Source organism: Gouania willdenowi, chromosome 10, assembly GCF_900634775.1.
Source record: "Gouania willdenowi chromosome 10, fGouWil2.1, whole genome shotgun sequence".
Classification (NCBI taxonomy): Eukaryota; Metazoa; Chordata; class Actinopteri; order Blenniiformes; family Gobiesocidae; genus Gouania; species Gouania willdenowi.
Window position 1 is genome coordinate 16,328,798 of NC_041053.1, and position 14,691 is coordinate 16,343,488.

General features: G+C 40.0%; 2 protein-coding genes across 2 annotated transcripts; both read right to left on the minus strand.

Annotated features, from left to right (window-relative positions):
- Positions 1-679: 679 nt before the first annotated feature.
- Positions 680-8,162, minus strand: LOC114470738 (protocadherin beta-16-like). Its single transcript, XM_028459072.1, has 2 exons — positions 5,582-8,162; positions 680-712 (listed from the first exon to the last, which is right to left on the minus strand). The coding sequence occupies exons 1-2, from the start codon at positions 7,967-7,969 to the stop codon at positions 680-682; spliced, it is 2,421 nt and encodes an 806-aa protein (XP_028314873.1). The 5' UTR covers positions 7,970-8,162.
- A 2,475-nt stretch (positions 8,163-10,637) lies between these two features.
- Positions 10,638-14,683, minus strand: LOC114470739 (protocadherin gamma-A12-like). Its single transcript, XM_028459073.1, has 2 exons — positions 12,266-14,683; positions 10,638-10,658 (listed from the first exon to the last, which is right to left on the minus strand). Exons 1-2 carry the CDS (start codon positions 14,657-14,659, stop codon positions 10,638-10,640), a joined length of 2,415 nt encoding a protein of 804 aa, XP_028314874.1. The 5' UTR covers positions 14,660-14,683.
- Positions 14,684-14,691: the final 8 nt, after the last annotated feature.

Sequence of the window (14,691 nt, forward strand, 5' to 3'; positions counted from 1 at the left end):
GCTGACTTCCATCAAACCAACAGGCAGAGTCAGCTGAAAATGTAAAAAGTCGTAAACCTGAGAAACAAGTTAAATTTGAATTTTCTGAGTAGCTTCACACACACCTACATGTTCAATAACTGTGTAAGAGCACAAAGTACTCACCTTAAATGGCAGAATAATTAGATATTAAAGGATATCATGTTTAGCTCCTTTAAACAAATACTCAAGTGACCATCCAAAAGTCGAAATTATGCTTTGGAAAAGGAAATTAAATACGTAAATATGTTCACATATATATATATATATATAGCCAGAATGATGAGAAACTAAACTGTGAACAAAAGGCAATCTTCCCTACAACTTTAAACCCAGTGACCAACAGCGTGTTTATCGTGAACACAATGCAATGTTAAATCTATTTATCTATCTATATATATCTATCGATATATCTTTCTATAAAGCAAGGAATCTCTGTCTGGCTGTGTGTGTGTGTTCCTCAAATATCTCCGCAAATCAGGCTCAGAGACTTTCAACATGGCTGCTGCTTGGTTCAAAGGTGTGCAATGTCGGATTTGTTTGGACTGCAATGATATCGTTAATTAATTATTTCATAAAATTGTCCAGCTGAGCGGACAATTTTAAGAAATTTTAGAACTCATGACATCATCACTATGGATGGAGCCTTTACTGGTTTTGATCACGCGGCACAGTTGGCCGGGTTAGAGGCAGCCTGTGGGCGCACCAGAGCCAATCACTCTGTGGGCAATAAAGCTCCCATCTAAACCATCCACGAAAAAGCTACTTAACCTCCCATTTTTTTATAGCAAAACATACTTCCTACGGGCACTGCACTAGTCGAGACAAAAACAACTTTGTCAAAATGTCTAAAAATCGAAGCACCTAAGATGTTAAGAACACTTGATTTCAAAATAAAGACTTTTCCATTATTTTAGGTTAATGTTGAAGACAACTAACAAAATGTTTTCTAGTGTGCACTTACTGATAAAGGATCAATTTTATTTTATCAATTTTCTCATTTTAATACACAACCATGTGTTAATTATTTTCATGTCTTACTGAGAAATCCTGATCTATGAGCAATAAGAAAATAACTGGGGACAACCGTGGCTGAGTGGTACAGTGGGTTGTTCAATAACTGAAGGGTTGGGGATTCGAATCCCGCGCTCGCCAAGTCATTGTTGTTGGCAAGGCACTTAACCCACATTAGTGCCTTGCACAACCAACACTGTGTGAATGAGTGTTGGTGTTGGTGGTGGTCAGACGGACCGATGCCGTACTATGCAGCTTCTCTTCTGTCAGTCTGTCCCAGGGCAGCTGTGGCTCCAACAGTAGTTTACCACCACTGTGTGTGGAGTAAAATAATAATGCACAGAGCGGTTTGAGTGTCAATGAAAAAGCCTTATATAAATTCAACGCATTATTAACCGTGGTTAACAAAAAACTACAAAATACATACCAAATTAGGTGGGAAGGAGAGGGGGAAAAATTACATAAATAAAAATACTCTCAATGAAGTAAAATGTAGCCTACATTTTTGTCTTTAAAATATATTTTGCTGCAACAAAAACACATTTTTGAGTAGGGGTTGAACGACTTCATGATTTTAAAGGTCGACTTTATGTGCATAGTAATCATGTCGACTTCGACTAGTCGATGAAGTCACCAAGAGCCAAAGCCGAGCTGAGTGCCGGTGTTCTGTGACCCAAAAAAATCTGTGAACGCAGGTGGCAACAGTTTTAACCCCTGCAACTTCTCGGTGGACATTTACTCCACCTTAAACACGCTTGTAATTCTTCTTTAATTTGCATGAACTTCACCCACCGGCGCGTCACATTTAAAGGGGAGTAAATATCTCCTTAATAGCTACGAAGAGGTTTACGCAGTTGACGTAGTCTGTGACCAGAAAAAATCTGTGACCTCTGTCGCTTCTCGGCGGTAAAGAAGAAGAGTGCTACAACTATGACTATCTGAAATCTGACACCAGATTCTGAAAAATTAAAGCCTCTACTTTCATTTCTGTTTCTGGCTTGTTTCATTCTCCTGTAATCAGCCATTGAATAGAGCAAGTTTTACACAAATTTTCAGTTTCAGAGCAAAAAGCTGAGAAAACAGCCTTTTTTAAAAAAACCCTGTCAGTGACTTTAAAGCTACTTTTTTTTTTTTTTTTTGCTTTAGTGACAACTAACATCTGAACATTGTTTTCTTATATAAAACAACAACAAAAACCACAGACTCAACTTCCTCTTCCTCCCGACACGCAGAGCTGACCCATTGGCCCGGTTAGTTGATGGTTTTATCTCACAATCGCAACATTATCAAAAATCCACTCAGGTCCACGCATGTTCTGTGTTAGTAGTGGCGCTGTGAGCTGCTGGATACTTCACAATATCACTTCATATCGCCATAATCTCCCTTGTACCTGCTTCTTCCTCCTTAGCTAAGAAAGCGTTAGTGGCTGATCTGACATCTAAAGGTGCACTGCTGCCACCTTCAGGGCACCAGTTGGTCACTACATCACATTACAGCTTAGATATTGATGAGGGACCTCCGCCAGGGTGTATTCTAGTAATCTACGTGAAAAAACATAAATGACAAGTTTTGTTGTAAATGACATTGAGCGTTTGGATTTGAAATGACAAATTATCTCATTAATGGCACTGAGTGTGTTAAGAAGCTATTTGCTCCCCCAGGGAGTGGTGGCCAAGTGGTTAAGGACGCTGGCTTGTAATTGGAGGGTTGCCGGTTCAAGCCTCACCTGGGCCATCACTGTGGGATGTTAAGCTCCCCAGGCGCCGCAAAAATGGCTGCCCACTGCTCCTCAGGGATGGGTTAAATGCAGAGGACAAATTCCATTTATGTAACAACATTACATGGCCAATTAAAGGCGAAAGCCCCAATTTAATCTTAAAAATGATCCACCGGTGGGTGTAGTAAATGCAGACTGGAAAAGAATTACAAACGTGTTTAAGGGGGAGTAAATGTCCGCTGAGAAGCCGCAGGGGTTGGAACTTTTGACACCTCCGGTCACAGATTTTGGCACAACAGCGGTCTTCCCACGCTAACGGAGCCTCCGTCCTGCGCTGCTGATTTTATCCAGATCTACTTAGCACACAGACATGTCACCACTACAACTAACGTTAGCATGTATATTAGCCGTAGTATCTGCCTACCAGCTGCATTTGAGCACAAACCAGGAAGGAGCGAGAAACACTTGATATTGTGCTGACTTGCCGTGCAGGGGTACTAAGACCCTCGTTTGTTATGCTGCGCCGCCATCTTTGGCAAAAGTCAGGTACTGCGACGAGTCGACGTCACGTGGACAGAGTCACCAGACAACACCAAAGTCGATTAATCGACTAGTCTGTCTGAGTAAAAAAAAAAACAAATTTGTGTACAATATAACTATGTAAAGATTATATCTTTACATAGTTATAATCTATATATAAGAAGATTTGTCTGATACAGTAATTTGATTTTTAAGCAATTTACAATCTAACACGAACATTATCAGAAATTGAGGAAATAATCATACATGAGTAGAGTAATTAATATTGGTCCTATGACCAACACAACACACTAAATTAAGTGCTAATATACAAGATAAAAACTGATTATAATGAATTGAGACTTAACCTATTACAAGACCTTGCCTGTATGAGAACCAAAACAAATCAAATGTGATAATGTAAAAATGTTTCGCGCAAAAAGCATTTTATGCAAATAATGATACCAAAGGCTTCCCAAAACAAGAAATGACTCAGACAATTTCAATGCATCAAAGATTCAAAAGTAAAATTAAGTAATCAATGAACCAAGTGGAAAAAAATGAGCCCTAAAAGACAAGGCAAGGAAAATGTATGTGTATAGCGCATTTCATATACTCAAAGCAACTCAACGTGCATTACATAGGGTTATGCAACCAAAAGCACTCAACAGCTTAAAATCAATAAAAACCTTAAAGTCAGCAACAAAAAAAAAACAAAAAAAAAAAACACTTAAAATCATCAACAAATACATTACATCAATAAAAACATGACCAAAAATCTCTCTCAATCATACGCAGTAGAGAAAAAAGTGCCTTTAACTTTGATTATAAAATGTTCACATTGGATGCTGACTTCAGCTCTGCTGGCAGTTTGTTCCACTTCTTTGCAGCATAACAACTAAAAGCAGCATCACCATGTTTACTGTGAACTCTGGGCTCCACTATCTGACCTGTGTCTATAGATCTCAGAGACCTGCTGGGTTCATACCTGACTAACATGTCACTGATGTATTCTGGACCAAACCCATCACAGATTTATACACCAGCAGCAGAACTTTAAAGTCTATTTTGAGGCTGACTGGGAGCCAGTGTAAAGACTTTAAAACTGGAGTAATGTGTTCTGACCTCTTTGTTCTGGTTTAGACCCGAGCTGTAGCGTTCTGAACCAGCTGTAGATGTTTGATGCTCTCTTGGGCGATTCCTGTTAGAAGACCATTACAATAGTCCAGTCTACTGGAGATAAAAGCATGGACCAGTTTCTCATGATCTTTCTGAGTCATTAAACCTTTCACTCTGGATATTTTATTTAGGTGGTATAGAAGGCTGTTTTTGTGATAGATTTGATCTGACTGCTGAATGTAAGATCTGAGTCAATCAGAACCCCGAGGTTTTTGACTTGATCTTTAAAAGCTAAAAACCAAGAGACTCAAGATACTCGCTGCTAGCGGTCCTCTTTTCCTCGTAACCAAAGGCAATCACCTCTCTCTTGTCATGATTTAGTTGAAGGAATTTTTCAGTCATCCAGCATTTTACTTTTTCTAAGCAGTCACACAACACCTCAATGGAACCAAAGTCATCTGAGTTCATTGATAGATATAGTTGTGTGTCATGTGCACAATAAAGACAAAGGAAATAAAATAAAGAAGCAAAAATGACAAGGAAGTAAACATTTTGAACTCTTGAAGAAAATAATTTGATAAACTACAAAAAAGAAGAAAGTAATGAAAAAAGGGGGAAAAAAGCTGTTTAACAAGAAAAAAAGTTTACAAACTAGCATTACATTCCTCACTTTTTACTGTTAAAATAACAACTGGAGCCCAAAACTATTAAAAATGCTAAAACAAAACTTACAACAGGGCACTATAGTTATTTGAAATTTTGTGTGCCTACCTCAGAATAGCTGTCAGCTGTTAAAACCATGTCACTTGATAAAAAAAATATTTAAACTATCTTTTGGACTTAGACACTTTCAATATTTCAGTCGCATCCTCATAGAATTTTAAAAAATGTATTAAAAATAATAACAATAATTTAATGGCCAAAATAAAACAAAGATAGAGAAAAAATATTCAGTAAAAACATGTTTAAAAATTATTCAAATAGTGATTGAAATGATTGATAAAAATAAATAAATAGGAATAAAAATAAAAAAAATCACGGAGAAAACAGGCAGATACACAAGTGACCCACAACAGCTTCAGTCAGGGAAATAATGTAAAAATCAACCCAACTATGACAGTGTTAAAGAAAATCACATTGTGCACATCCTGTGAAGTGTTCAAACATTAAAAAAAACCACAATGCTGGTCCTACCTCAGGTGAGCTGTCAGCACTTCCAAAAGCATCAGCAAAGTCTGATGGGCTTTTCCTCAGAGTCTGCTCAGCAGGCAGCGTGTTGTCATTGTAAGAACTGACAAACTTAAAGTCACTGGTTCTAGATCCTGTTGTCAGGTAGGCGTCATAATTGTAAGTGCTGCGTAAAGTTCCTGTGCCGTCAACATCTGCGTAATTAGGAGGCAGATAAGCTCCAGGGATGGTAACTGCTCCATCAAACAACAGTCTGGGCTTTCTCCTGCGACAAAACCTCACACCCAGGATGATGATGATGAAGGTCAGGAAGAAGGTGGACACGGACACCAGTGCAATGATCAGATAAGAGGTCAGCTTGGAGTTTTTCTCATCATAAGAAATGTCCTTCAGCTCTGGCACCTCAGCCAAGTTATCAGAAATCAGTAAATACATGGAGCAGGTGGCAGACAGAGAGGGCTGTCCGTTGTCTTTCACTGACACAATGAGCGTCTGTTTCATGCTGTCAGTCTCACAAATGTCCCGCTGTGTCCTGATCTCTCCACTGTGGACACCAATAGTGAACAGTCCCGGATCAGTGGACTTGACTATCTGATAGGACAGCCAGGCGTTCTGTCCAGAGTCTGCGTCCACCGCGATCACTTTGGACACCAGAGAGCCTCCGTGTGCAGCTTTGGGGACCAGCTCGGTCATGAAGGAGTTGCCCTCCGGGGCGGGGTACAGTATCTGAGGAGGGCTGTCATTCACATCTGATATGAACACACTGACGCTCACGTTGCTGCTCAGTGGAGGAGAACCGTTGTCTCTGGCCATCAGCTGGACTTTAAAGCTCCTCAGCTGTTCATAATCAAAGGACCTGACAGCGTGGATCACCCCCGTGTCTCCGTTAACAGACACATAGGAGGACACCGGGGCACCGTTCACCTCAGCAGCTAACAGAGAATAAATCACTGTACCGTTTTGTCTCCAGTCAGGGTCTCGAGCAGTGACGGAGCATAAAGTGGAGCCAGCTTTGTTATTCTCACTCACATATGCGCTGTACGACTCCTCCTCAAACACAGGTGGGTTGTCGTTGATGTCAGCTACAGATAAGTGCAGACTTTTAGAGGAGGACAGAGGTGGCGAGCCCTCGTCAGTGGCAGTGATTGTAATGTTGTAATCAGACATTACTTCACGGTCCAGCTGTCCTGTGCTCACCACAGAATAATAGTTTTTAATAGAGGGGACCAATTTAAAAGGGACACCCTGCTGGAGGGAGCAGCGGACCTGTCGGTTCTTCTCAGAGTCTCTGTCCTGTACGTTGATGATGCCCACCTCTGTACCAGGTGACACGTTCTCAGGAATGGGATTGGTCAGAGATTTTACATGAATCACTGGAGCGTTATCATTTACATCAGTGATGTCAATAATTAAAGTTGCATATGAAGGCAGTCCCAGACCATCTTTAGCACTCATTTGCATTTCATAAGAGGATTCCTTTTCATAATCAATTGCTGCAGCTACTCTAACTTCTCCAGTTTTAGAGTTTAAAGTGAAAACTTGCTTCTCATCTGATACATCATCAAATAAATAAGTGACTTCACCATTAATTCCTTCGTCTGCATCAGTAGCACTCACTGTGATCACCAGTGTATCTAAAGGAGAGTTTTCAGGCAGACTGGCTTTATAGACAGACTGACTGAACACTGGTTTATTATCATTAGCATCCAGCACAGTGACGTGTATGACTACAGTACCTGATCTCTGCGGAGAGCCGCCATCTAATGCGGTAAGCAAGAGCATCATCTCTTTTTTATCCTCTCTGTCTAATTCTTTGTCCAAAACTAACTCACCATATTTCCTTCCACTCCCTTTTGACTGTATATTTAATTTAAAATGATCATTTTGCTGTAATGAATAGCTCTGAACAGCATTTTCTCCGATGTCTCCGTCTTGCGCTTCATCCAAAGGAAACCGTTCTCCTTTGTGTGCTGATTCTCTGATTTCAAATGTAATTGTTTCTGCTCTAAATTGTGGTGAATTATCATTAATATCCTGAACGCGGATATTTATTCGATGCAGCTCTAAAGGATTTTCCAGCACGAGCTCCTGTTTAACGATACACGACGCCTTCTTGGCACAAAGCCCCTCTCTGTCCATCCTTTCTTGTACCAGCAGGTCTCCTGTATTCAGGTTTAAACCGCAGTATTTCACACCGTTATCCTCCGTGTCGATACGAGCCTTACGAGCAGACAGTCTGTCCAAATCCAGTCCCAGATCTTTAGCGATATTTCCGATCACAGATCCACGTTTCATCTCCTCCGGGATGGAGTAGCTCACGTCTCCGTTTGTGAGGCGCACGGCCAGGAAAACAAAAGCGAGGCCGCACTGCACCGTCACAGGGAACAGCCTCATGTTTGGAACAGATTCAGCTCAGACAGATGCGTAAAATTCAGAAAAGGAAGGAAAATACGAAGGAATATTAACTCCAAAATGCAGCGTGATGTGAGTCTCTTTGTTAAATCCACAGAGCAGCAGAGCGCTGTGTGTGCAGTCAGACTGAAGGGTGGAGAGCGGACACGTCTGTTTATTCTGTGGAGCCATGGTGACACCACCTGTACGTTTGGAGATATAACAACTCACTATGTTTTATGAAAGCAGAGACGTGTTCAGCCTGTATTTTACTAATGGCAAAAATAAAATAAATCATGTCTGTATTTATACTTTCCCAATTTTTATAATGACGTAAAAGAAAAGACAATGGTTGGCCTGGCAACACCTTGCAATTTCTATTCCAAAAACATCCGTCTAAATCAATCTTTCAATCCAAACAAGAAACTGTTTTATTCACATAACATCAGATTTTTAAACACAGGTTAGTTATACAAATAATAATAATAAATATGCTGCCTTTGCTGTGCTGCCTTTGATGCGCTGCCTCAAGTTCATACAAAGGCATAATATAACAGTGAATTTTATACTATCGATGCATTATTATTGATTTGTTTAGACAGAAATTTATTGAGATATAATCTTAGCATATTTATGATTTTTGTTGTTGTACTAACACATCCAAGAACATTGCTGGAGTAGTAGTAGAAGTAGTAGTAGTTCCAGGAGTGTTAAAGTTTGAGCTGACAATTTTTAAGATTTGTCCAATTTCCTATTAACACAAAATGGAGAGTATCTCGTGAAAAAATAAAACATGCGTCTCATTGACTTTTTTGAGTGAGAGGCCAAAACAAAAGTTTGTGAAAAATTCTCAACATTTTTTATGTTTTTTTCCCCCCATATTAAATTGTCTTTACTCTGTAGGGGGCGCTAACGCGCCAATGTCCACATTGAGCTGGTTCAGGGCCGAGAGTTTAACAAATTATTTACATTTGATGCAAATCAAAGTTTGAATGTACAAATGGGAGCATTTTCAAAAAAATAAATAACATTTGATGTCTCACTTCTCTAGATGATTTCCAGCGATTTTAAGCCCATCAGTGAAACACCCAGGAGAGCTTTAAAATACGTTTGCCCCATATTATATTGTTTTCATGGGGTCACTAACGCGCTTTAATGTCCGTTTTTCCACCTTGAGCTGGTTTAGGTCCGGGGGTTTGACAACTGAGTCACATTTGATGCAAATCGTTATTTGTATGTGCAAATGGGAGCATTGTCCAAAAATGTAATGTTTTGTCATTTTTGCCCAAAATTCACAGCTCCGCCCTGCAAACACCATATAAGTTATCAAGAATTCATTGATAACTTTCGGTGTCCCACTTGTCTAGATGATCTCCAGCAATTTTGAACCCCGTCAGTTAAACGCTCTATAGGAGAAATGCATTAAAATAGCAGCTTTGCAATTTCCAATTCAAGATTCTGGACTTCCTGTGTATTTTTTGGCATGGTCTTATTAATATGTTTTACTTGTCTTGTCATGGTTTACTTCTGTGTCAATTTTCACGATTCTACGATGAGTTTTTTTTTTTTGGCAACTCCTATCTCGTCATGCCTTTTTGGTGTACTTGGGGGCCCTGGAGCGTAATATTTTTCCATTTTTTAAATCAGAAATGAACAGAAATTAGAGAAGCGCGCAATTGAATTTTGTTTGAATTTTTGAGACTCTACATAAAGGTTCAGTGGGTGAGTTGGCTCAGAAAGAAAGACAGAAAGACAGAAAGACAGAAAGAAAGAAAGAAAGAAAGAAAGAAAGAAAGAACGTTGTTTCCCCCTTTGGCACTTTTAGCCAGCTCGTGGCGCTCGGGCCTATAAATAATAATAATAATAATAATAATAATATTGGGTCTCCCACATAGGCTACCGTAACACTTTTCGATGGGCTCCAACATAAGTGAACACCATTTTCATCTTAATTTTTATTAACATAGCAACTTTACAGCAAGTCACAGTTAACTATGAATACTGTTTTCATTAGAGGGAATATGAGAGCGAAGCTACATTATTATTTTACAATATATTACTGCCAACCAAGAAAAGAAACACTGATAATTCTCTCTGTGTAATGTTTTAAATCTTGTGTATTGATGAATGGTTTAGCATGCATAAAAATGTACATACAAAAGATAAATATATATAAAACTATCATTAACAGATCATTAAAATTACAATACAAAACCTTTATAATTGTGCTTGCAGCTCAGTGGAGTCAAGGTTAGCACCTCTGTCTCGAGCAAGAAGGTCAAGCCAATGATTCAACTCTCAAGTCTGACAATTATGTTCGTGCCTGTTTTCAACAAGTTTGGTCTCACTCTAGGTATTTTGGTATCGGCGCAATATATCAATTCACAATTTCCAAAGCAGTGCAGTATATTTGCTTTAAAATAATCAAGTTTTAGCTGTACTGAAAATCATCATTGCAGCTGTATAGGAACACCTTTGCAGAAAGTATCGTAAAAATTACAGAATAGAAGGAACTGAAAATATGGATAAACATTTAATGGTGAGACTGGATTGCGCCAATGAAAAAAGCAGATGATATCCTGTACTTAATTAAACATGATTGTATGAGTTTGAGTACAAACAATGATCCATTCTGATAGGTTTGATAACTTGTATTCCTGGGTGCTTATCTTCAACGGCTAAAAAAGTGAAGCTAATGTCAGAAAGAGACAAAAGATTAACAAAGGTTTCACCACATAAATCCAGCTAAACTGATCAACAAGCGAAGCTATTTAAGAAAAGGGCGCTTTTTTCCATGTGCAATTAAACAACATATTTTAAGGACATCTTGACAACCATTGCCAAGTACATGCAATGCATTTTTCGATGGTGGGAAAAACAGTGGAAGAGCAGACGAAACCCAAGAAAAAACAAAAGACCCTTGACAATTAGGATATAAAATCAGGGCAGTCATGCTTAAAGGCAGATGGGGAACAACTAAATCACCATTGTTACCGACAAAACAGGATTTATCAAACAAAGGACAGCAAATTAAAACTTTAGATTTCCTGGAGAAGTGTTTGCCGCCAAAACTCACATAAGAAATGACGCAAAACCTCAAACAAACTTTTCTGAGGACATAGTAAAAAGATTACACCAACACAGCATACATAGATATAATATGTAACCGTGTCCACCAAACTCTTGATTAAACAAACAAGCAAAACCTAATTCACCAGGAGAACTGCATTTTATTAGTTCTCCTAGTGATTTCGTTTTTGCGTGTTTGTCTAATCAAGAGTTTGGTGGACACGGTTACATAATAAATCTCTAATATAATCTCTAATATCTCTAATATAGATCTCTCTTCATGAAAGTGTATATACACCAGAAAGGGTATCCAGGATATACTTATCCAGCTTGTAGTACAGGCCTTAAGATTATAGAGTATGACCTAAAAGAGGTAACAGTAAACAATGACTGGTTAAAAGGTGACTAAAAAGCTTTGTGTATTTTATTTTAAATAAAAGATGTTTTGTAAATATTCTCTCAGTGGAAAAGTTCAAACATTCATTAAATAATCTGTTCATAACAATATCAGCAAAGTACAAGTAAAGCAATATGAGAGCAAAACATCAACGAAAGAGAAACTTGGACATTTTACATGACATCTCAATGAGAAGTACTTGATGATATTTAACTGCTATTTTACATTTTACATTCATCAATGTACTGTATATCTGTTTATCTATGATACACAATTAAGACAAACAAGCTTGAAGTCACCAGCAGAACAACCAATCCAAGCTCAAGCGAGTAAACACAACATTAGAAACAGCTTATACTGAATATTCTCATTGTAAATATAGCCCTAAGGATACCAACTTATTTCACAATGTAGATTTCTCCCAGATTTTCTCTGTTGTGTCTTAAAAAAAGAAAATTGTGGACATTGTGAACATCTACGGATTGATCATAGTCTATTCCAGCTGTTTTTCAAAATGGTACTGGAAAGGCTTCTTCACTTTAAATATTAAGTACTTTTCTTAAAATAAAAAATTAAATACTGTATTGATACATGTAAATAAAATAAATACACAGATACACAAGGAACACTGCCGCTTCAGTCAGAGAAAGAAAAAAATAAAATAAAATAGAATACTTGGTCAAAATCTAAATCTATATGAGCAGTGTTCTAATAAGAATGTTTTTATAAGTTACCACATTTGCACATAACATTGTTAAAGCATGAAATTCACATTGTGTCATTAGGTTGAAAAAGTGTTCAATGTAACTATATAAAGAAAACGATAGTCCTACCTCAGGAGAACTGTCAGCACTTCCAAAAGCATCAGCAAAGTCTGATGGGCTTTTCCTCAGAGTCTGCTCAGCAGGCAGCGTGTTGTCATTGTAAGAACTGACAAACTTAAAGTCACTGGTTCTAGATCCTGTTGTCAGGTAGGCGTCATAATTGTAAGTGCTGCGTAAAGTTCCTGTGCCGTCAACATCTGCGTAATTAGGAGGCAGATAAGCTCCAGGGATGGTAACTGCTCCATCAAACAACAGTCTGGGCTTTCTCCTGCGACAAAACCTCACACCCAGGATGATGATGATGAAGGTCAGGAAGAAGGTGGACACGGACACCAGCGCAATGATCAGATAAGAGGTCAGCTTGGAGTTTTTCTCATCATAAGAAATGTCCTTCAGCTCTGGCACCTCAGCCAAGTTATCAGAAATCAGTAAATACATGGAGCAGGTGGCAGACAGAGAGGGCTGTCCGTTGTCTTTCACTGACACAATGAGCGTCTGTTTCATGCTGTCAGTCTCACTAATGTCCCGCTGTGTCCTGATCTCTCCACTGTGGACACCAATAGTGAACAGTCCCGGATCAGTGGACTTGACTATCTGATAGGACAGCCAGGCGTTCTGTCCAGAGTCTGCGTCCACCGCGATCACTTTGGACACCAGAGAGCCTCCGTGTGCAGCTTTGGGGACCAGCTCGGTCATGAAGGAGTTGCCCTCCGGGGCGGGGTACAGTATCTGAGGAGGGTTGTCATTCACATCTGATATGAACACACTGACGCTCACGTTGCTGCTCAGTGGAGGAGAACCGTTGTCTCTGGCCATCAGCTGGACTTTAAAGCTCCTCAGCTGTTCATAATCAAAGGACCTGACAGCGTGGATCACCCCCGTGTCTCCGTTAACAGACACATAGGAGGACACCGGGGCACCGTTCACCTCAGCAGCTAACAGAGAATAAATCACTGTACCGTTTTGTCTCCAGTCAGGGTCTCGAGCAGTGACGGAGCATAAAGTGGAGCCAGCTTTGTTATTCTCACTCACATATGCGCTGTACGACTCCTCCTCAAACACAGGTGGGTTGTCGTTGATGTCAGCTACAGATAAGTGCAGACTTTTAGAGGAGGACAGAGGTGGAGAGCCCTCGTCAGTGGCAGTGATTGTAATGTTGTAATCAGACACTACTTCACGGTCCAGCTGTCCTGTGCTCACCACAGAATAATAGTTTTTAATAGAGGGGACCAATTTAAAAGGGACACCCTGCTGGAGGGAGCAGCGGACCTGTCGGTTCTTCTCAGAGTCTCTGTCCTGCACGTTGATGATGCCCACCTCTGTACCAGGTGACACGTTCTCAGGAATGGGATTGGTCAGAGATTTTACATGGATCACTGGAGCGTTATCATTTACATCAGTGATGTCAATCATTACTTTTGCTTCAGACGACAGACCATAACCATCCTTTGCCTCAACCATCACTTCATATTTGGATCTTTCTTCATAATCTATGTCACCTGCCACAAAGATTGCTCCTGTTTTCTCATCCAGTGAAAAAAGGGTCTGTGATTTATCAGAGAGTCTACTAAATTCATATGTAACCTCTCCGTTGACTCCCTCATCTGCATCTGATGCACTGACCATCAGCACAGGTGTTTGCAAAGGTGCGTTTTCAGGTAAACTGGCTGTATACACGGCCTCAGTAAACACTGGAGCATTATCGTTAGCATCGAGCACAATGACGTGAATCACTACAGTCCCAGACTTTTGTGGAGATCCACCATCTAAAGCTGTGAGCAGCAATTTCATTTCTTTCTGCTCCTCTCGATCCAACTCTTTATTTAAAACCAACTCACCGTATTTGTTACCAGCACCTGTGGTCTGTGTATTAAACACAAAGTGAGGATTTGATTGTAAAGTGTAGCTCTGCACAGCGTTCTGTCCAATGTCTGCATCATGCGCTGCGTTAATGCGGTACTTCGCTCCTTTATCGGCTGATTCTCTTATTTCCAGCTTTATCACGTCTTTTGAGAAAATAGGCGCGTTGTCGTTTATATCCTGCACCTGCAGAGACAAGCGATGGAGCTCCAGTGGATTCTCCAGCAGCAAGTCAAATCTGAGCAGACATGTCGGCTTTTCTCCACAATGCTCCTCTCTGTCTATCCTCTCAGCCACCAACAGATCTCCGCTTCTCAAGTCGATCCTGCAAAACTGCTTGTCGCTCCCCTCCATGTCAACACGAGCTCTCCGAGCAGACAGCCGCCCCGGCTCCAGTCCCAGGTCCGAGGCAATGTTTGCAATAACGGAACCGAGCTTCAGCTCCTCCGATGCAGAGAAGCTCAGGTCTCCGTGTGCGCAGTGCGCCATGACAAAGAAAAGGACAAAGAAGGAGCTGTGATGGAGCGATCCACCTCCCATCATTCTCAGGAATAAGATTCAACACTGTGGTTCTG

What these genes read in the sequence shown, in the direction of transcription:
- LOC114470739 (XM_028459073.1), bottom strand. Translation starts at nt 14,659, where the DNA reads ATGATGGGAGGTGGATCGCTCCATCACAGCTCCTTCTTTGTCCTTTTC. An exon ending in GTGCTGACAGTTCTCCTGAG is followed by an intron (nt 10,659 to 12,265) that starts GTAGGACTATCG and finishes TTCTGACATTAG; the next exon opens with CTTCACTTTTTTAGCCGTTG.
- LOC114470738 (XM_028459072.1), bottom strand. Translation starts at nt 7,969, where the DNA reads ATGAGGCTGTTCCCTGTGACGGTGCAGTGCGGCCTCGCTTTTGTTTTC. An exon ending in GTGCTGACAGCTCACCTGAG is followed by an intron (nt 713 to 5,581) that starts GTAGGACCAGCA and finishes GTGCGCCCACAG; the next exon opens with GCTGCCTCTAACCCGGCCAA.